The following is a 20,695-nucleotide window of genomic DNA, read 5'->3' as shown; positions in this document are numbered from 1 at the left end:
TTTTTCCTGAGTGTTCCTCGATTGTTTTGTGATTTGTGGGACATACACCACGGGTGATTCGAAAACAGAGCGGCAGATGCCCATAAGTTTCTTGGCTTTAAATTCATACCGTATATAGAATTTTCCATGCTTCCTTGGAGTTTGGCAGTCATCTGAACATGTTCCTCCTCCCGACAACCTTCCGGGTAGGTTGAAATGATCAAAAATGATTTGTCCCCAGTGCAAATGGAACTCGAACCCTGCCGGTGGTTAGCATTCTGCTGTCTGTGGCTAAGCTCCATCTGTTAAGAATCTCCAAATAAGGAGATGGAAAAATTTCAAGCTTACTTAAATGTGTCAGCTCTGTACAAGTCCCCGTGCAGAGCTGCTGAATCAACAGATGGGATACAAGCTTTTCTTTTCCATCTCCAATTCCTCAATGCACTTTATTTGGCAGTGCAGTTTCTCGGACACAGACATTCTTAAAAACTCAAGAGAAATGATGCTTTTGCCAAATCCAATAAACCCAGTCCCTGAACTCATCTCATGTCTGCCTCCTGTTAGAGGAGCAGGTGGTTCTCAGAAGGCAGGACCAATGGGCAGGATCTCTTAGTGTTGGTAAGCAGGCTCTTGGCGTTATCCTGTGCTTAATTGATACAAATCACTTAGTTTCTGTTTCACGTTCTGATCTTGGTAAGCTTAATCCTGTGTAGGAATGAGTGGTCATTTTGCATTCTGAATGGCCCTAGAAAATTGGCCGAAAACAGCTAATCAATCCTCCTTGGTTTCATCTTGTAAGAAAATGTTTCAAGGTTCTCTCTCCTTTCCTAACACAGACCTTCATAAGCTTTGGTGCCATGGAAAACAGGTGGTCACAAACAATCTTTCGCATTGGCAGCCAGTCAAGGCTCTCTTGCATCTGTTGTCACTTTAGGAAATGGGTCCTCTCCAACTTTTCATGCTGTTTTTAAAGCATGACTAAGCTGCTCTAGAGTACCCACTCATTAATCCTGCCTTCTCTGACCTGTCACAAGTCTTGCTTGTCACTGGTATGTCAAAGGACTGCTCACTGCATGCCTCTATGGCTCTTTTAGTGCAAGCTGAGAAACTAGAACCATGTCCAACTACCAGAAGGAGCACAAACTCATAATTCTTTAGTATGTGCACAAAATATCCCTATGGTCTCTACTTGCAGGGTTATATATTGTAAACATTGGTTAAGAGGCTATGAAGTAAGACTGGCTCTGTTCTTTTATCCTACTTCTTATCGCTATGCAATGTGCTGGAGTAAGTTAGATCCATTTTTGAAAATGTATAACTTTCCTAAACATTTATCAGGTGAAAATGTTATCATTTAATGAGCTCCTAGAGAATTGCAAAACTCACTCATTAAGATCGGCTGCTTTTTTAATCTTTATGTCCCATTAACTTGAGCGCTACCTATAAGGCATTGTCACAGTGTCACTAATGCAGTGGTGTTCTTATGATGGCACCACAGTACAATTGGACAAGGATTCTTTCTCAACTCTAGAAACTCAGGCTACCATTTAAGGGAGAGTGTCCCAGTGAAAATCCAATTTTCTGTGCAGTATATAACTAATTTACATTGATTTGGGTTTGAGATGGAAAATGGATCAACATTTATCTCATTTGGGAAGAGATATCTGTTCTGCACTAAAGGGAGAATCTCAGGATCTCCAAGAGACGTGTTACCATATGAATAACAGACTAGAATATCAGATGAAGTTAGTAAACTATGAGGTAACTATAGCAAAAAAAAGTCTAGTATAATAGATAATATTGAAGTCACAATTAGAGTAGACATTTCTAGAAAACAGCGATACCTGTCTTCAGTAAATGAAAATAATACCCCAAGGTTACATTCCCCTTTGTCTACTATGGAAAATGGACTATCAAAAAAACGAGGAATCTCTATTAAGTAGATTTTGCTTGTTTAAAGTCTCAAAGACTTGACCCCTTGGAAAATTAGGTCAAGTACTTAAAAGAGTACTCCATGACACTCTATAGTTTACCATCAGATAATTTTTTTTCTTTATGCTCTCTCATAAAGTTTTAGCCTTCTGTTTCCAGAAGCTACTCAATTTTACTCCCAGTGTTTAACAAATAATACAGAGAACTCACCATTTCAGCTTCTCTCTTATGCATTTTAAATGGTACTATGTACCATATTCAGAACTTAATTCTCTCACGAAAACTGGTTGAGAAAAGCTGACCTGGTTTATTTCATAATCTATAACTTAGGAACATTTCCTAAATCCAAATGTCTCTTTTCTTAACTATTTACATCTTTGATTTTATTGAGATCTTAGATTTCAGTATATCCTAGCAATTTCTTCAGTGTAGGATTTATAGGTTTGCATATATTTCTGATAGTTTCTTGAATGGAAGCAAGTAATTCATATAGGAATTAAATGGTGATATGTATATGGGTTTTGAAAATAAATGACTTTTTTTTAATATATTACCAAAAACAGAACAAAACAAACGGACAAAAACCTTGTCCCATTTTAAAAGATTGTTCTGATCCTTTATCTCACTCCTAATTAAAACTTACCTTAACTGGGGACTCTTTTTCTTCCTCTTTTGGTAGACAGTGGTAGAAGTGATAGTCCGTTGTATAAATCTAATTTGCACTAATATTTGTTCATTTTTTACTACCAAAAGATATTTTGATGGGTCAAGAATATGTCGTCATCAGCCCCTGCTTTTGTCCTAGCCCTTTGATTTTGCTCATTCTGTTAAGAGACCAAAATTAATACAAAGGACTACTTCCTAAGGATGAAAGCATATTGATAAAACATTTTTAAAAAAATCATTACTCACAACAGGATGACAGAGATCAATGACACTGAGCAGGAACCCATTTAATCATACTAGATATTTCTCAGTTATCTATTCAATAAATGCTTTCTTGAATGTCAAATACGTGCCAGATATGATGTTAGCTCTACCTGGGGATATGGTGGTGAACAGGGTCAGGTGTGGTGTCTGATCTATGACCTTCAGTCGAGGAATTGAAATAAGTGCTAAATGGAAAATTACAGGGTGCCCTATGAGAACCTAACTTTGCATAGATGGTTAAGAGCATCTATCCAGAAATGGGTAAGAGTGAAGCGGGCAAAAATAAAATGGAAGAACATAGGATTCTCTTGGAACCCTTCTTCCTCCTTCTGCCTTAAGACACACACACAGGCACACTCACACCAGTGCTATAAGGTTTTAAATTAAGGATGTGTATTTCTGGAAAGACCTAGTGATCTGGGACTAATTACATTTCATTAACCTAATTTTCCTGGGTTAATTGCTAGTAACTGAGCTGAAATAGGCTATTGTGAGTCTTGACTATAAGTCTCGACTCTGTGGTCTCCCAAATAAGGATTCATGACACAGGCTCTCTATTTGTAGAGTAGCTTTAGTTTTCTCTCTTTCTAGTCTGTCACTTGATCCCCAGAACCACAAACTCCTGTGTGGCTGGTAAAATTGCACTGGAATGCAGGCAACAGCGGAGCACATGTCATTCCATTTAGAAGTCTATCTCATTTCAGGCCTCAGTTGAAAGGGATTTTGCTAATCTTAGAAACAACTAGAAACATTTTCATTTAATTAAAATGGGTTCCCTTTTAACTGTTTAGTAGACAGTAATGAATAATTTGCATCCAAGTCTAAGAGACTATTACTTTTTCCTTTAAAAGAAATTCATGGATTTGATTAACAGAAAACCACCAAATGCCCATTTCTGTCTGGCCGCATTTCTAGGTCTTAATTACAATCTCTGACAATGAAAAACAACTTCAGATTTTTTCTCAGGAGTAAGGACAAAAAGAAACGGTTACCTCTGAGGTCTGAAATCCTGAAACTGGCTGGAGCGTTTGGTAGTTTATCTAAGGGATTTAAACATTTCCCAAATAAGTGAACCCAAAAGGCATCTTGAGCTGCTCAAGTACTTTTGAGAAGAAGCTATAAACTCAAGGCCAGTCGGTATAGGAAGCTCTGGATTTGGCAGTACTTAGTGCTACCAACCATTGAATCAAGAATGAGTTGCTCAACTGGTTCTCAAGTACCCTATTTAGTATGGTATCCATTGATCACCTAAAATGTGTTAGACTTAAAGTCAGCTATTTAGTGTGAAGAGGGCAAAATGCCGTTTCCTTTTCAAATTCCTGCTTCTCTTGCTCACTGCTCCCACAGGCTGGTGATGGAGGCAGGAAGAGAGATTAAATAGTGTTTCAGTTGGTCGGCTGATGAAACATCCTGCTATTCAACATAAGCAGCTTTCTTCTCTCACCCTAGAAATAAATTATTATTCACTGTGTCCAACACAGCAAACACCTCTGCCCGCCCTGTATCACTCTCCCGTGCTTTCCCCTGTCCTTCCAAGCACTGCCATCTTTTCCCAAGTGCCTTAGACCAGTGGAGATCTGGGGCTGAAAGGGACCTCAGAGGTCATCCATCCAACCCACCTGCCCCTACCTGCCCCATGCTGAGAGTTGCATCCATCTGGGGCACAGACTTGCAGCTTTGTGAAACTAATGCCTGTTATTCTCCCTGCTTTCTCCTTTGTCCCTACAGCGCCATGGCTACTTATTCTGCCACATGTGCCAACAATAGCCCTGCACAGGGCATCAACATGGCCAACAGCATTGCCAACCTGAGACTGAAGGCCAAGGAATATAGTTTACAGAGGAACCAGGTGCCAACAGTCAACTGAGGAAAAAAAAAAATTAAACAGGCCTAAGAAGAAATCAAAAACCATAAGACACCTATCCTGCTCTGTCATTTCTTCATCTGCTGGAAAAAAATAAATAAATAAAAACAAACAAACAAAAAACCTGAACTAAAAATATTGGGACCATGGCAGAGAAAAGCAGGAGAGGAGCAAAATGAAAATTAGTTAACCAATGTTTCTCCTCCCTCTGGGATACCACCACCAGTTGTTTCTGTGTGTTAATTTTGTTTTTTTCTTCTATTCATGCGCTTTGCTTTAATGTACTCCAAGCTTCTTCAGTTAGGTTCAGCCCACCCACCCCCATGATCGTATGGGTTTTAAAAAACCTACAGCAGCCAAAGAAACCATATATATATATATATATATATATATATATATATATATTCAGAATAATTGTCTAATGTCTCTCAGTGACCTGTTTGAACCTCAGTGCCTTGCCCGATCCTTCTTCCCAATTCTCCGTATAGAAGCTCTAGGAACTTCTGAAAAGCCAAAGTCTTTCTGAAGAATCTGTGCCAGACATGATTTCCTGTCTCACTGTCTCCATGTCTGTTGGTCATGGTAAGGTTTTTCCATCAGCTACTGTTAAAAAAAGCAATTGTGTACAACATCTGGTGACTGGGTTGTCTAATCCAATGTGATTGGCTGTGTCTGGCTAATTCTAAGCTCTAAGCTGTAGATCTAAGCTCTTCATATAAACTATAGATTTAAGCTCTAAGCTGTAGATGATAATATTACCATCACCACCACCCCTCACCCCCATCCAACCAATCTGCCATCTTAAGTTAAAGATGTTTGTTGTTTTTGAATGATTTGCTGTCACGGGCTATTTGACAGAAGAAATATATTTCACTTGAGAGAGGGAGAGAAATTTCTTTAGGAAAACAAAGACTGAGTTGTGAAAGGCATGGCCTACATCTCTTTAGTGCCTTAAGGATAGTCAGATGCACACTTATATATATACTGTATATATTTATATATTTTATATATATATATATAAAATATTCTTGCAAGCTTGAGTTTGCAGTTTCTCAAACACTACAAAAAGCAAATTTCACAGCATCACCACTGCCCTTAATCTCTAGTGATGAGATGTTTTTAGGGATTTTGTTTCCTTTCTTTCTCAACACAAAATTCTCATTAAGGCCACAGAGCAATTAATAGGACATCTATTTGAGAACAGGTCTCATTTTCACATTTGGACTTTAAATAAATTGGAACCTATTTGAGGCTGTAAAAATGTTCTTGAGTTTGGAGACTGAGCTCTGGTGGAATGGGAATATATCGTGACACATTATAGGAATTACACTTAGAGGAGGGAAAACCATGTCGTCATCTGCCCCTCCTCCACTTAACAGAAATCTGAAAGACACGTGTTTAAAGGGAATACTTAAAGTCTTGTCTAAATTCCAAAAATTTAAAAGGCAACTGTGGGCTATTCTAATATTTTGAAATAAAGTTTAGTACCTAGGGCTGTGAGCCAGGACTGACCTGTCTTTGTTTCTTTCTTTTTGTCTCCAGCTGTGCTTTTGTAACTTGTCAGGTGGACTAGACCAAACCACACCACCATGCTGTGCCTCAGTTTACCTTTTTGTAAAATGGGTTTAACAATACTTACCTACCTCACAGGGGTGTTGTGAGGCTCTATTCATTTGCTCCTTCATTCTTTACCTGTATTCTCTGTTTGTGCAGCACTTTGTAGCCATGGGAGGAAAGGGACTATAAAAGAATACAACATTAATGGAAGGATACGTTACCTGGAGGCCTTGTTTTCTAGCAAGGAAATGTTACCTTGCTGTAAATACTTATAGCCTTGTATTTGGAAATGAGAAATAGGTTTATATTAACAGACTTCTCAAAAATCACATCACTTGACCAAAGAATAATTTAAGATACACAGAACAGACTATTTTTGACATATTTTTATCCTGTCCAGGTTGGTTCTAAGAACTTAATTATCAGTAATTAAAAAGCTTTAGATTGATTTTGGCCAAATATGCCAACTCTGAGTGACAGGCAAGGACTGTTGAGTTTAAGATGCACTTTCAGCACACCTGTGTTCCCCCCCCTTGGCCTATCAAGTTGAGCTAACGGTGGTATTTTTTCAGCCAAACAGCCACCATTCTGAAAATATATTTTAAATGTTGAATCTGTACTTCTTTTAATAACAAGAAGAAAGCCCATCTTATGCATTTTGCTTTCATCCACTGATTCTCTCTTCTTTTAACATACTATTAAAATATTTCTTACCAATGTTTTATGTAGGCTGGCTGAACACCACATATTACTTGCTTCCTAAGGAGTCCTTTGACTAATTCTTTTGTCCTACTAGCTGCTGTGGATTATCCAGATTCAAAGGAACAGTGTAGTCTAACAGATTAAAATGTTCTTCATAAAATGAGTGCAATCTAAGGAATTGGTGAACTTTTGGAGTTTGGACTTCCAGGAATAGCTAAAAGTGAGTTTGGGTTATGGTACAGGGAACAGAAATCATACATGACAAGATGTTGCTAGGAAGGAGGAATTTTCAAAGATGGAGGAAAGGGATAGAAGGTCATATAAAACAAAATCATTTGAAGCTTTCATCCTGACATCCGTTTTCAGTAGTGAACAGAAAAGACTGAACCCAAAACCTAAGCACTACATGAAACTGGGCAATTTTGCCACAGATGCATGGGAAGCAATGTCTGGGAAAATCAGAGAGTAGCCAGCGCTGGTCAGCCATAGGAATTTTCATTGCTAAACAACACTACAAACATTTATTATCTAAGCACCTGATCAAATATACACATGAGACAAGCACTCAGTATTGTTCATTTATTATTGATTTTTTTAAAGTAGAAGTTTGATATATGATTTAGAGGAATAGACTTTTGGCTTCTATGCCAAGTCTCAACAGAGGGCCTCAGGCCAACAAAGTTCCAAGGCATATCCCCTATTCCTCACCTTCATTATACCCAGATGCAGATGAATACATGCAAACTGTCTGTCACCCCAATCCCTCCCCAAATAAGATGCTGATTTGTAGGATACTTGCAGGTTAAGTCAAACCAGAAGAGGTAATTGAATAAAAAAGGGAATGACACTTAGGGTATAAAGATCTCATAAGAAATGTAATATGTAAATTATATCTTGCTTTATGATGTAAAATATACATTGTTTGCGTTAGAATAGAAATGATTCCTTTTCAATAAAAAGAAGGATACTACTATGCGGTCTTTTGTTATACACATTTGAGTCTGCTGATTCTTTTCTCTTTGAACTTCAAAAATAGATCTGCTAGGACCTAAGGGTACATGCAGAAAAGAGTGAAAGTAAGAGGGATTTGTGAATAGAACTTTTATTGGAGTGGGATAGTATTTTCTAAAAAGGAAAGTAATCCATGCCTCAAAAGCAAAGACAATGGTAGGAGGTAGAGGGGGCATTTATTGGTATAACGGGTACACATAAAGTGGAACTTTTATGAGAATTTAGTTATTTTTTTACCCACATCTTTAACATCCACAATACCAGCTATATATGGCAAAACAGACCAAATATAAAGCACAGAACTTTATTTTAGAATAAAAAAGAGAGTTAAATTTACGTACCTATTGTATTTAGTGCTGGGTGTATGGTAATAGGGGAGGAAATAGAAAACCAAACTGGGAGATATGGATTCTGTTTTCATACAGATTAAGATCTGATTTATAAGAGAACTCTATGATGAACCAATGTATGCAACAGCTCAAGACAATGAATGAATGTGTCAAACAAATAAGGTAGATGAGAGACCAGAGAGGAAGAAAGAAACATGGAGCTGAAGTGGGAGAGGTTTCACAGAAGAACTGGACTAGGAGAAGTCCAGCTAGGACTGGGAGAAGAGGAGGTGCTGGCCTTCCAAGTCGGAGAGCAGAGAAGGGATGAAGGCAGAATTTGTGTTCAGGGACCATAGCAATATAAGCCCAGATGGGTTGGAGAGTTTATTTTGAAGCCATGTGGAAGAAAACACTGGAAATTGAAATTGAGCCTTCATCTTGCAGAGTATGGTGTGTCAGGACATAGGAGTTTGGAATTTTGCTCAGGCCAGAGAAATCCATTGAAAGTCATTGAGCAGGAAAAAAAAAAAAAAAAAAAAAAGGTCATGCAAAAAATACTACTTTAGCAGGATTATTGTGGTAAAAGAAGGAAGGTAAGCCAGAGCAGAACGGGAACTACAAGCAGAACAGTTAGAAGAGGGACAAAAAGCAAAGGTTGAATAGGAAACATCTCATAAAGAAAGAATCAATAGGACTTTATGGCAGGAAAAAGAGAATGAGTCTTAGATAATCCTGGTTTGAAATCTGGGAACTAGGAGAATGAATCACAGACAAAACTGACAGAAATAAACAGAAGCAGGGAGACCCAGTGACAAAAGACAATTATTGCAGTTTAGTTATTTAGTGTTACTGAATTTGAAAACCGAAATGTAAGTCAAAATATGAAATCTCAGCTTGAAACCAAGGTTGAGATCAGAGATAGAACTTTGGGACTCATCTATAGGGAGGTGATAAGGTGTTCCTACCTTGAGGAACAAGGATGAATGAGTTCCTCAAGAGGAGAGGGCATCATTGTGCTTCCATTGGATGTGTAGTTGACCCTTGAACTGTGCAGGTTTACTAATATGTGGATTTTTTTACAGTACAGTACTGTAAAAATATTTTCTCTTCCTTATTCTTTCTTTTTTTTAAAAGACTTTATTTATTTGAAAGAGGGAGAGCACAAGCAGCGGGAAGGAGGTGGCAGAGGCAGAAGGAGACCCAAACTGCCTGCTGAGCAGGGAGCCCAACACAGGGCTCAATCTCAGGCCCCTGAGATCAGGACCTGAGCTGAAAGCAGATGCTTAATCAACTAAGCCACCCTAGCACCCCCTTATGATTTTCTTAATAACATTTTCCTTTTTCTAGCTTACTTTATTGTAAAGATACAGCATATAATACATATGCAAAATTTGTCTCAATAGACTTCTTATGTCATTGATAAGGCTCTGGTCACGTTTTGGGGGATTTGAAAGTTTTACATGGATTTTTGACTGCACCGGGGGCGGTGTGTCTAACTCCATGTTGTTTAGAGGGTCAACTGTAGTTTCAGCCCAGGGAGGAAGATCAGCTTCTTTATTATCCCAGAGTTAAGCGAAGAGGAGTTTTCAAGGAGAAGGGAATTTTTAATATACTCAATGCTGTAGAGTAGACAGCTTAATTGGGGGTGTAGGAAAGGCCATTGGATGTGTGATTTTTTTCAAGTACAGTTTACTACAGTACTGGAGGAAGAAGGTACACTTTGACAAGTCATGGTAAGAATGAGTGCTTTAAAAAATGGAAATGGAAGCAGTGGCTTATAGACCACTTGTTTGAGACACTTCAGCATTGAAAGTTTATTAAAGAGGATTCTTTCAGCTTCAGGTGACAGAGACCCACCAACTGGTTCAAATTACAACGGCTTTTATTTTTTATTTTTTAAGATTTATTTATTTATTCATGAGAGACACACACAGAGAGGCAGAGACATAGGCAGAGGGAGAAGCAGGCTCCCCATAGGGAGCCCAATGCGGAACTCAATCCCAGGTCCTGGGATCACACCCTGAGCCGAAGGCAGACACTCAGCTATTGAGCCACCCAGGTATCCCACAAGGGCTTTTATTTAAAACCCACTAGGATTGCCCCCTGAACCCAAAGAAGTTGCTTTGCTGGAGTTAGAACAGCTCCCAGGATGCTAGACCCTGGCATGAGGCTCCTAGACCTGACAAGGTCCATACACCCTGCCCTGGAGCCCTCTAGAACTCTTCTGACTATGTCCTCCTCTGGACAACAAGTTTGCAGGGCCAAAGGATGTGTTCACCTGGAACCTGCACTCCTCATTGTAGGCCATCTTTCAGACACTTGGGATTTAGAATTCCCTGTCCCAATAATCTGGAGCCCATTTTCAAAGCCCCCATGGGCCTCTCTTCCTGAGACCACTGTTTGTGGGGATCAGGGTATGTAGATGGATCTTGGATATACACAATGCAGTTGCCACCTTTGCGTATGTTGACCTACTTTTGGTGCCAGGATAGGCTGATGTGAAAAGGGAAGTAGGCAGGCCACAGGCTGGGGTTCCAGGGTCTGACCATTCCCACACTGCCATATGCTGGAAAGGAACTCCAAAAGTTTGAGAGTTCTACATGTAAACTTGAATTTCTAGGTCATTATGAAAGTACATTCAATAAGATAAGAGTGTAGAATATAATTTGTTGAATAGTTAGCTTGATTTATAACAGAAATGTATGGACATAAACATGTGGACTTTCATTTGTACTCCTGCCCAGGCACTGCCCAGTGGATGAGCACCATATAACTCTTTTAAGATCTGACTTGGCTTTCTTTCTGGAGATCCCATTAGACAGAAATCCATGCCAGAAATCTTATTGAGACATAATTCTTGAATGTGGATCTATCCTGGCCCTACTTTGTTTTTGTTTTGTTTTGTTTTTTTCTTGTAGAAACAGGGCTGAGAGCTCTGCTCACCCCTAAGGCCTTGGTTTAAAGGTTTTAGTTAGTCTTCTCCCTTGGGACATGCTCACAGAAGAGTTTTGAACAAAGTTAACCTGTCGCCTCTCCTCAGCAGCATCTCAGTAAGGTGCTTTACAGTGGATGGGGCTTGGAAACTTTGCATCAGGCTTGAGGGGAGAAAGGAAAGCAGAGAAGTTTGAGGAGGGGCTAAGATTCCTAGTCATTTCTCTAGCTTCTTTTAAGCACTGTGTCTCAAACTCCCAATACCACTTGAAAAGGGGGAAATCTTATATTTTCCAGAGTTTGTTATTGTCTGACCCTTGGGAGTCTTGGACATTTGGCGTTGGGTAGAGATCCTCCCTGTTCTACAAAGTACCTCAGGTCATCTGGTTCTAGATTTCAAGGTCTATAAGAAGCAATGCTTTATGTTTACCTATTAGTTTCTACACTGTCAGGTACATTTCAGTTGCAAGTGGCAGAAACTCAACTTAAATTAGGCTGAAATGGTTTAATTAGGGGATTTTTTATATGGATAGGGGGTAGGTCAAAGAATGAAAAGAATTCGAATTCTTCTAATTCTAGAAGAATTAGAGTGGTTCTGAAAATCACAGACACTAGAACTATAGAACTGAGACTTGACATCACGAGAACTCTCTGTCTGCCTCTCATCTCTGCAGGCAAGTTTTCTCCAGGTAGCAGGGAAAGTGGTTACTGATTGATGCATACCTCCACTATCTCACTTTAGAAAAAAAGATCAGAGGAACAAGCTCCTGTTACAAACATCCTGGGAGAGGACTCTATTGTCCTGATTTGTTTTGTTGATGCCCATGACCCAGACGCTGTGTCCTGCAGGTAGAGGGTTACAGAGCATCCAGAGGAGGGTGCCTGCCTATATCAGGCACCACTTGGGCAACAACACAATTCCTCTTTCTTCCATCTCTAGTTCTAGGCACAATGTAGCACTCAGTCCCCAGGATATTTCAACTTTGGAGGCCATATTTAAAAAATGGTAAAGCAGCAGGCAACCTTGAACTATGAAAAATGACTGCAGGAAGCAAACTACAACTCTTGCTGACCAGGAATCATCTTGGAGTGTTATTGTATGACAGAGAAATAAAGTTCTATTATGTTTAACCACTATACAAGGTCTATTTATTGTGCAACCTAGCTCAGCCTGACTAATGCACCTCCTTCCTTCTTTCCTTTCTTCCTTCCTTCCTTTCTTCCATCCTTCCTTTCTTCTATACTATCTACATTTCAAGCTAATTGTTGTATATTATAGATTTATAGCTCTCAATGACCACATATTCTAATTCTCCCAAGCTAGATATTATATGGATATCCATATTGTGGATCTTGCATCTTTTGGATTCTCCCTAATAAAGTAATTGAATGTTATAGTAAATTAATACACTAAACAACACTTTCAGTAAATTAATGCCTAACACTCTGGACTTCCTGGAAAAGATCTCTCAAGATGTTATTCTAGTTATAAAGAAAAAAAAGGCAGCATTCCTGAAAGGAAGATAGCCAGATCATCTACAAATTGAAGGCATCTGAAAACAATTTCTTAGAGTCATATATTTATTGCTTAGTGTCATTCAGTTAAGAAGAGGTAAATTCAGGCTAACAAAACTGGACTGCTAGAGAAACTCACACAAGTGCACAGGAAGACATGAACAAAAATGTTCATAGCAGAATAGTTTATCATAACAAAATATTGGAAACAAAATGTCCATCAATGGGCAAGTAAATAAATTGTGATATATTCACATAACAGAATATATTCAGAAATAAAAAATGAATGAATGAACCATGGCTATACATATCCACTTGGATACCTCTCAGAAACATAACTTTGAGGGGAAATAAATAAGTTCTAGAAGGCTGTATGACACTATTTATATGAAGCTTAAAAATGCACTCTAAAATATTTATTGTTTGTAAAAATGAATGTATGTGGTAAAAATATAAAAAGATGCATAGGAATGAAAATTTCAGAATAATAATTTCAGAAAAAGTAACTTCTGAGTAAGGATATAGGGGAGAGGATTGGAAAGGGCACCCTGGGTCCTTCAAACACATCTAAAATATCTAATTCCTTAAAAAAATAGGAGAAGCAAATATGACAAGTACTAAAGTTTGACAAAACTATGTGGTAAGTACAGTATTCTCATGATATTGATCTCTGTACTTTTCTATGCATATTATATTTCAGAATTTGTTAAATGTGGGAAGAAAAGAATGTGCATATATATCTTACCACCTCAGCTGGGGGTGGGGGTTAGGGAGGGAGATGGGAGACTGAGGTGGGTGTGCTTGTGTAATCCTAGATTTTGTTGTAGCCAAGTGGAGAGGAAAGATGTTATAATACATTTTTTAGAAGACAAAAAAAAAAAAAAAGAATCTTGCATATAACTTAATTCACCCAATCAAGCTTCTAGGCCTAGAAGTATCAATGTCTCTGAAAGATTTCTACCAAAAATATCTCCCTCAGTTTACTATTATATCTAATTTGTACCTTCAGAGTACAGGTTTCCAGGAGACTTCCGTTAACTGAGCTGTATGAGGTAACCCATGCCTTGAAGTTATTATTAGCTATTATCATTCTGCATGATCTTGAAAGAATAAGACATAGTTTTGATACATGTGATGGAGGAAGAATAGTATGTGTGTGAGGTATGAGAGTCCTAGTGCAGAATAGCAAACTGACAAGAACTATATGGAAGGGAATTTAAGGGGATAACATGATGTAATGAGACAAGCATGGACCTTGTTTCCAGTCCCTGCTTAGTAACTTATTTGCAGCATAATCTCAGGAAGTTGCTTATGCCTTATGTGTATTTTTTCTTCTTTTGTAAAACAATAACCTAACCCATAGATTGGTGGGGGGATTAAATAAGACAACATACATAAAGCATTAACATCCTACTTGAATCATGTTGTGGATTTCCTTTTCCTTATATACTATCAAGGAACAACTCAGATATAGTGAAAAAAGTCCTGGGGTGTTGGTCAGGAAGCCCATGGGATTAAAACAGAAAGATGAGGGAAGTGTGGCAGCAAGAGAAGGAGGAAAAATGCAGAAAGGAAAAGAGGGAACATGTAGAATGTGTGTGACTGCCTCTCTCTTCCTAAAAGTATACACAAGCTGTTTTTCCTGTTGCCTAGCTACTCTTAAAATTGACGTGTCTTTACAGGCAGTAACGACTTTGACATTGGCTGCAGCAACTTCTTTCTAGATATGTCTCCTGAGGTAAGAGAAACAAAATAAAAAATAAACAATCGGGACTATATCAAAATAAAAAGCTTCTGCACAGTGAAGGAAACAATAAAACTAAAAGGCAACCTACAGAATGAGTGAAGATATTTGCAAATGACATATCTGATAAAGGATTAGTATACAAAATATATAAAGAGCTTATAGAACTCAACATCCAAGAAACAAATAATCCAATTAAAAAAGTGGACAGAAAAAAAAAGTGGACAGAAGACATGAATAGACATTTCTCCAAAGAAGACATATAGATAGCCAACAGACACATGAAAAGATGCTCAGCATCACTCATCATCAGGCAACGCAAATGAAAACTACAATGAGATATCACCTTACACCTGTCAAAGTGGCTAAAATCAACAATACATGAAACAACAGGTAAGGCTGTGGAGAGTGGGAAACACTCTTGCACTGTTAATGGGAATGAAAACTGGTGCAGCCACTCTTGAAAACAGTATATAGGTTCCCTAAAAAATTTAAAAATAGAACGACCCTACAATCCAGCAATTACACTCAAAGAATACAAAATACTAATTCAAAGGGATACATGTACCCTGATATTTATAGAAACATTATCTACAACAGTCAAATTATGGAAACAGCCCAGGTATCCATCAATTGATGAATGGATAAAAAAGATATGGTATGTATACATGCACACACATATACACATATATGCATATATACACATAAAATATTTCACTGTATAAGTATATACAATGGAATATTACTCAGCCATAAAAAAGAATGAAATCTTGCCATTTGCATCGACATGGATAGAGCTGGAGAGTATTATGCTAAGTGAAATAAGTCAGTCAGAAAAAGACAATTACCCTATGATTTCACTTATATTGGAATTTAAGAAACAAAACAAATGCACAAAAGGGTAAAAAAGAGAGAGAGACAAACAAAAACCAGACTCTTAATTATAGAGAACAAACTGATGGTTATCAGAGGGGAGGTGAGTGAGAGGGTTGAGATGGGCTAGATAGGTGATGGAGATTAAGGAGTGTGCTTGTGATGAGCACAGAGTGATGTAAGCAAGTGTTGAATCTTTGTATTGTACATCTGAAATTAATATTACACTGTATGCTAACTAACTGAAATTTAAAAACTTTTTAAAAATTGAGGTGTGTTTGTGTGTGTTTTGTTTTTGTTTTTTGGATTTTTTTGCCTTGAATACAAAAATGGCACCAAAAGTTTAGAAGCCCTTTCTTCTACCTCAGTGGAAATTCTACAGAACAATGATTGAGGAGTTTCTTTCCTTTTTTTTTTTTTTTAAGATTTTATTTGTTTATTTGTTTTGAGACAGAGACTAAGAGAGAGAGAGAGGCAGAGACCCAGGCAGAGGAAGAAGCAGGCTCCATGCAGTAAGCCCAATGTGGGACTCAATTCTGGCACTCCGTGATCACTCCCTGAGCCAAAGGCAGACGCTCAACTGCTGAGCCACCCAGGCGTCCCTGATTGAGGAGTTTCAATGAATTGTTCTTTTCTCTTTGGTAACACAAAAGAACTCAGACACAAAGCAGTAGGGCACAGAGTTAATTTTTGAGTGAAGACAAAGCCCTGTGTTTTACTTCAGTTTTACTTTTCATCAGGGATGAGGTGTTTGATGCCAGTCTGCTAGAGAACTTCTCTCAGCCTGGATGGCATTTCCTTATTTCTCCTGTCTCTCAACCTCTCCATTATTGGCTCCATGTGAGAAGACTTCAAAGAGTCTTTTTGGAATTAACTGTTTTTGGATCAGTGAAGGAAAAAGCAGTCACCATGGAGGGCTAAGAATGATTGCAGAATGTCCTTTTCCAAACATCAAAAATATGAAGTCTGGGCTGGTTCTCACATGACCTGCTGTTTCTATCACTGGGTTCCTAACTAGGCTCTGCCCTACAAGGGAAAGAATGTGCCTCCTTCCCCATCTCACCTCAACACCAAATAAATTGCTAGTGGTCGGATGGGACTGAACATCCTACAAATATATGCTATTGACAGAAGATGCATAAAACAAAAGGATGTTTTGAAGAGAATATAAATTGAATGAATATTAGACCAAAGAAACTTGGTCTTTCCATATAAATAAGAGATAACATAGACATTAAGGCAAAGACTCCATTAGGAATAGGGAGGATCATTACACAATGATAAAAGGAACAATTCAACATGAAGTCATAACAGTTTTAAATAACACTTAACAATATTTAATGATATAGCCTTAAAATTTATGGAATATAAAATGACAGAACTACAAAAAGAAATTTAAAAATCCACAATGACAATTTTAACATACTTCCCTCAGTAAATGATAAAGTTAAAAACTAGAAAGCTCATAAAGAGTTAACATGATAGTTAACAAGCTTGATCTTTATGAATATTGATAATATATTTTTTAAATATCAAAGAACTCATTATATGGACCACCTTTTTGTTTATTTACTAGAAATTGATTAAATACAATATCATTAACCAAAAAAAAAAAAATATGGTGGGGAAACATCGCAAGCCATGTATGAAAGCCATAGACAGCAGAAGTTATTACAGAAGCGTAAGTTCAGGAAGATATTTCAAAGTTTTAAGGAAAGGAGATAACAGATATTATACCTATATGTGTATAGGAGATAAAACCCTACAGGCAATCTAAGATCCTGTTGGTCTGGCTCTTGGAGATGTCAGCAAATCACCCTTTTTTTCCATTGTATTGAGTTCTGGAACATACCTGGACTGAACTCATGTTGACCAATGGAGGCTGAGGGAGATGTCTAAATGGACTATGTGAAACTGTACCTAGTAATAATATATTGTATAATAATAAGTTTGATGAAAAAAATAATAATAAGTTTGATGATCTCAGGCATGTATTCGGGCTAGCCTATGCTCAGGCCTGCTCTGGCCTATGCAGACTAAGGCAGCAGAGCAGCTGAGCTTCATGAAGGCTGATATGACCCTCATTTATTAAGATGTTATCATCTGTAACTGTGCAGGATCTTAGGGTGTAGAAATTTGCCCATCCATCTGTCCTGGAAAACACGCTATGTATTCTGACAGCACTAACCTCCTTAAGGATCCTTTCAAAAAGTAAACCTAACTTGATTTACTGAAGTAATGTCTGTGTTTGGTCTTTCAGTCAATCCAAACCCCCAGCTAAAATTTATTCTTTTGTTTTACTTTGAGTTCCAGAAAACTACTGAATCAATGCTTTTTTGAGAAAAAGAATAAAGTGAACTTGCCCACAAGAGGATAGGATGTATTGCTTATGTTCCTTTAAATTGGTAGGATTATCTTGCAAGAAGTTGCTGTGGCCACGTTCAAAAAGGGTGTTGCCTGTGTTCTCCTCTAGGATTTTGATGAATTCTTGTCTCACATTTAGATCTTTCATCCATTTTGAGTTTATCTTTGTGTATGGTGTAAGAGAATGGTCTAGTTTCATTCTTCTGCATGTGGCTGTCCAATTTTCCCAGCACCATTTATTGAAGAGATTGTCTTTTTTCCAGTCGATAGTCTTTCCTGCTTTGTTGAATATTAGTTGGCCATAGAGTTAAGGGCTCATTTCTGGGTTCTCTATTCTGTTCCATTAATCTATGTGTCTGTTTTTGTGCCAGTACCACACTGCCTTGATGATCACAGTTTTGTAGTACAACTTGAAATCCAGCATTGTGATGCCCCCCGGCTCTGGTTTTCTTTTTCAATATTCCTCTACTACTGGGGATTTACCCCAAAGATACAGATGCAGTGAAAAGCCAAGATACCTGCACCCCAATGTTTATAGCAGCAATGTCCATAGTGGCCAAACTATGGAAGGAGCCTCAGTGTCCATCGAAAGATGAATGGATAAAGAAGATGTGGTATATGTGTATATATATATATATATATATATATATATATATATATACACAATGCAATATCACTCAGCCATTAGAAACGATGAATACCCACCATTTGGTTCCATGTAGTTAGAACTGCAGGGTATTATGCTGAGTGAAGTAAGTCAATCGGAGAAGGACAATCATTATATGGTTTCACCCATACAGGGAATATTAAAAAATAGTGAAAGGATTGGAGGGGAAAGGAGAGAAAATGAGTAGGAAAAATCGGAGAGGGTGACAAAGTATGAGAGACTCCTAACTCTGGGAAATGAACAGGGGGTAGTAAAAGGGGAGCTGGGCGGGGGGATTGGGTGATTGGGTGAAGGGCACTGAGGGGGACACTTGATGGCATGAGCACTGGGTGTTATACTATATGTTGGCAAATCAAACTCCAATAAAAAAATAAACAAAAAATTTTTTAAAAATTTAAAAAGTAAAATAAATAAATTTGTAGGATTAGTAAACTGGTGGATTAGGATATTCTAAGTACTTGTTCACTTTCCTGTTTGGAGACCTTTTAAATATAAGAAACTTATTATGGCAGGGATTCTGTACTCTTCTAATTGATGGCTTTATCCTCAAACTGATAGCCGGAAAGTTGGAGATATCCAAAAGGATTTTTGAGTAAGTTTCTCATTTCTCAACAACAACAACAACAACAAACAGAGAAATCTGAGATAGAACATGATATAGTACAGTTGGATATGATTTTCGACTGGCTGAATAACCATATCCAAAGGTTATCTTCCTTTATTAGCTTACCTCAGAACTTGGTAGTATGTCCACTTTTGCTTAATATTTTAGTCAGTTACTTGTACAAAGGTAAAAAATTTTATGCCTTGTCAAAACTTCAAATGACACAAACCTTGAAAGAAAGCTAATGCATTTGAATCACAGAATCTATTTCTCAGTGGTCCTCTTTTTATATATATTTTAGATAATAAGTCAGTGGGCTCCTAAATCCAAAGGAACAAAATCTATGGAAAGGAATATCTTTCACTAGTCTAATTATCACTACACACTCCCTAGAATGGCTAAAATTAAAGAGATTGTCAGTATCAACTGTTGCTGAGGATATGGAGCAACTGGAAATCTTATACATTGCTTGTGGACATGAAAAATGATATAATCATTTTGTAGAACAGTGTGTTAGTTTCTAATCAAGCTGAAAATGCAGTACTCTATGACCAAGAAATTCCATTCCTAGATATTTATCCAAGAGAAATGAAAACATTTGTGTATAAAAAAAAACTATACACAAATATTTATGGCCATTTGACTCATAATAGCCCCAGATGGAAACAACTCAAAAGCTCACAATAGGTGAATGAATAAACATGTGTGGCATATTCATAAAATCAAATACTACTCGGCAGGGGAAAGACAGACTATTGATTCATGCAATAACATGGATGAACCTTAAAAACATGTTGAGTATAAGAAGATATAGATAAAAGAGTATATATGTTTGCTTCCATTACATGAGATTCTAGAAAAGACAAATCCAATCTGTAGGAGTATAAGCTCAGTTCCCTGGGGCTGGCATTGGAAGGATTGACTATAAAGGCTATGAAGTTTCTTTCCTTTTTTTTTTTTTTTTTAAGATTTTTTATTTATTTATTCATGAGAGACACAGAGAGAGGCAGAGACACAGGCCAGAGGGAGAAGCAGGCTCCCTGCGGGGTGCCTGATGCAGGACTTGATCCCAGGACCCTGGGATCATGCCCTGAGCCAAAAGCAGACACTCAACTACTGAGCCATCCAGGCATCCCTATAAAGGTTCTTTCCTGAGGCGATGGAACTGTTCTATGTTGACTGAGATGATGGCTACATGATCGCACACATTTGTTGAAGCTCATCCAGCCACACACATAAAATATGCATATTTTCTTGTATGTAAACCTTGCTTCAATAAAGTTGACTTAAAAAGTAGTATGGTTGTAGAATTCTACAAGAATTCTAAGAAAAAGCTGGAGACACTAATAAAGTATGTAGTAGCAGAAACAGAAGCTTCTTGAATAATTCTGTGATGAAGGGTTTGAGTTGTAGGAAATGGGATCTAAGAACAGTTGATCAATGGCCTGAGCTGAAAAGTAACAAACAAACTTTTGGTGCATGTTGATTAATTGATTGAGCATCCATACTCAAAACAAACTTCCTGCTATTACTTCAGAAAATATTATATGTTCAGGGTTACCCTCAAGACCTAAAGAATTAGGATCTGCAAATAAGCAATGATAATTGTTATTACAATCTTTATTATTATATTTATACTTCTCTTTTTTTTTATTTTTTATTGGTGTTCAATTTACTAACATACAGAATAACC

General features: G+C 37.7%; 1 protein-coding gene across 2 annotated transcripts in view; it reads left to right on the top strand.

Annotated features, from left to right (window-relative positions):
- The window catches only part of PRRX1 (paired related homeobox 1), a 72,950-nt gene extending 65,013 nt beyond the window's left edge, over positions 1–7,937 (top strand). The window contains exon 4 of one of the 2 annotated variants that reach the window (XM_025430382.3): positions 4,570–7,937. In XM_025430382.3, the coding sequence (XP_025286167.1) occupies positions 4,570–4,708 (139 nt within the window). In that variant the 3' untranslated portion in view covers positions 4,709–7,937. The remainder of the gene's footprint in view (positions 1–4,569) is intronic. The other variant, XM_025430384.3, reaches the window with a different exon arrangement.
- The last annotated feature ends 12,758 nt before the right edge of the window (positions 7,938–20,695 follow it).

Source organism: Canis lupus, chromosome 7 (genome assembly GCF_003254725.2).
Source record: "Canis lupus dingo isolate Sandy chromosome 7, ASM325472v2, whole genome shotgun sequence".
Classification (NCBI taxonomy): Eukaryota; Metazoa; Chordata; class Mammalia; order Carnivora; family Canidae; genus Canis; species Canis lupus.
Note: the sequence above shows the minus strand (reverse complement) of the source record. Positions and strands in the feature narration are given on the sequence as shown.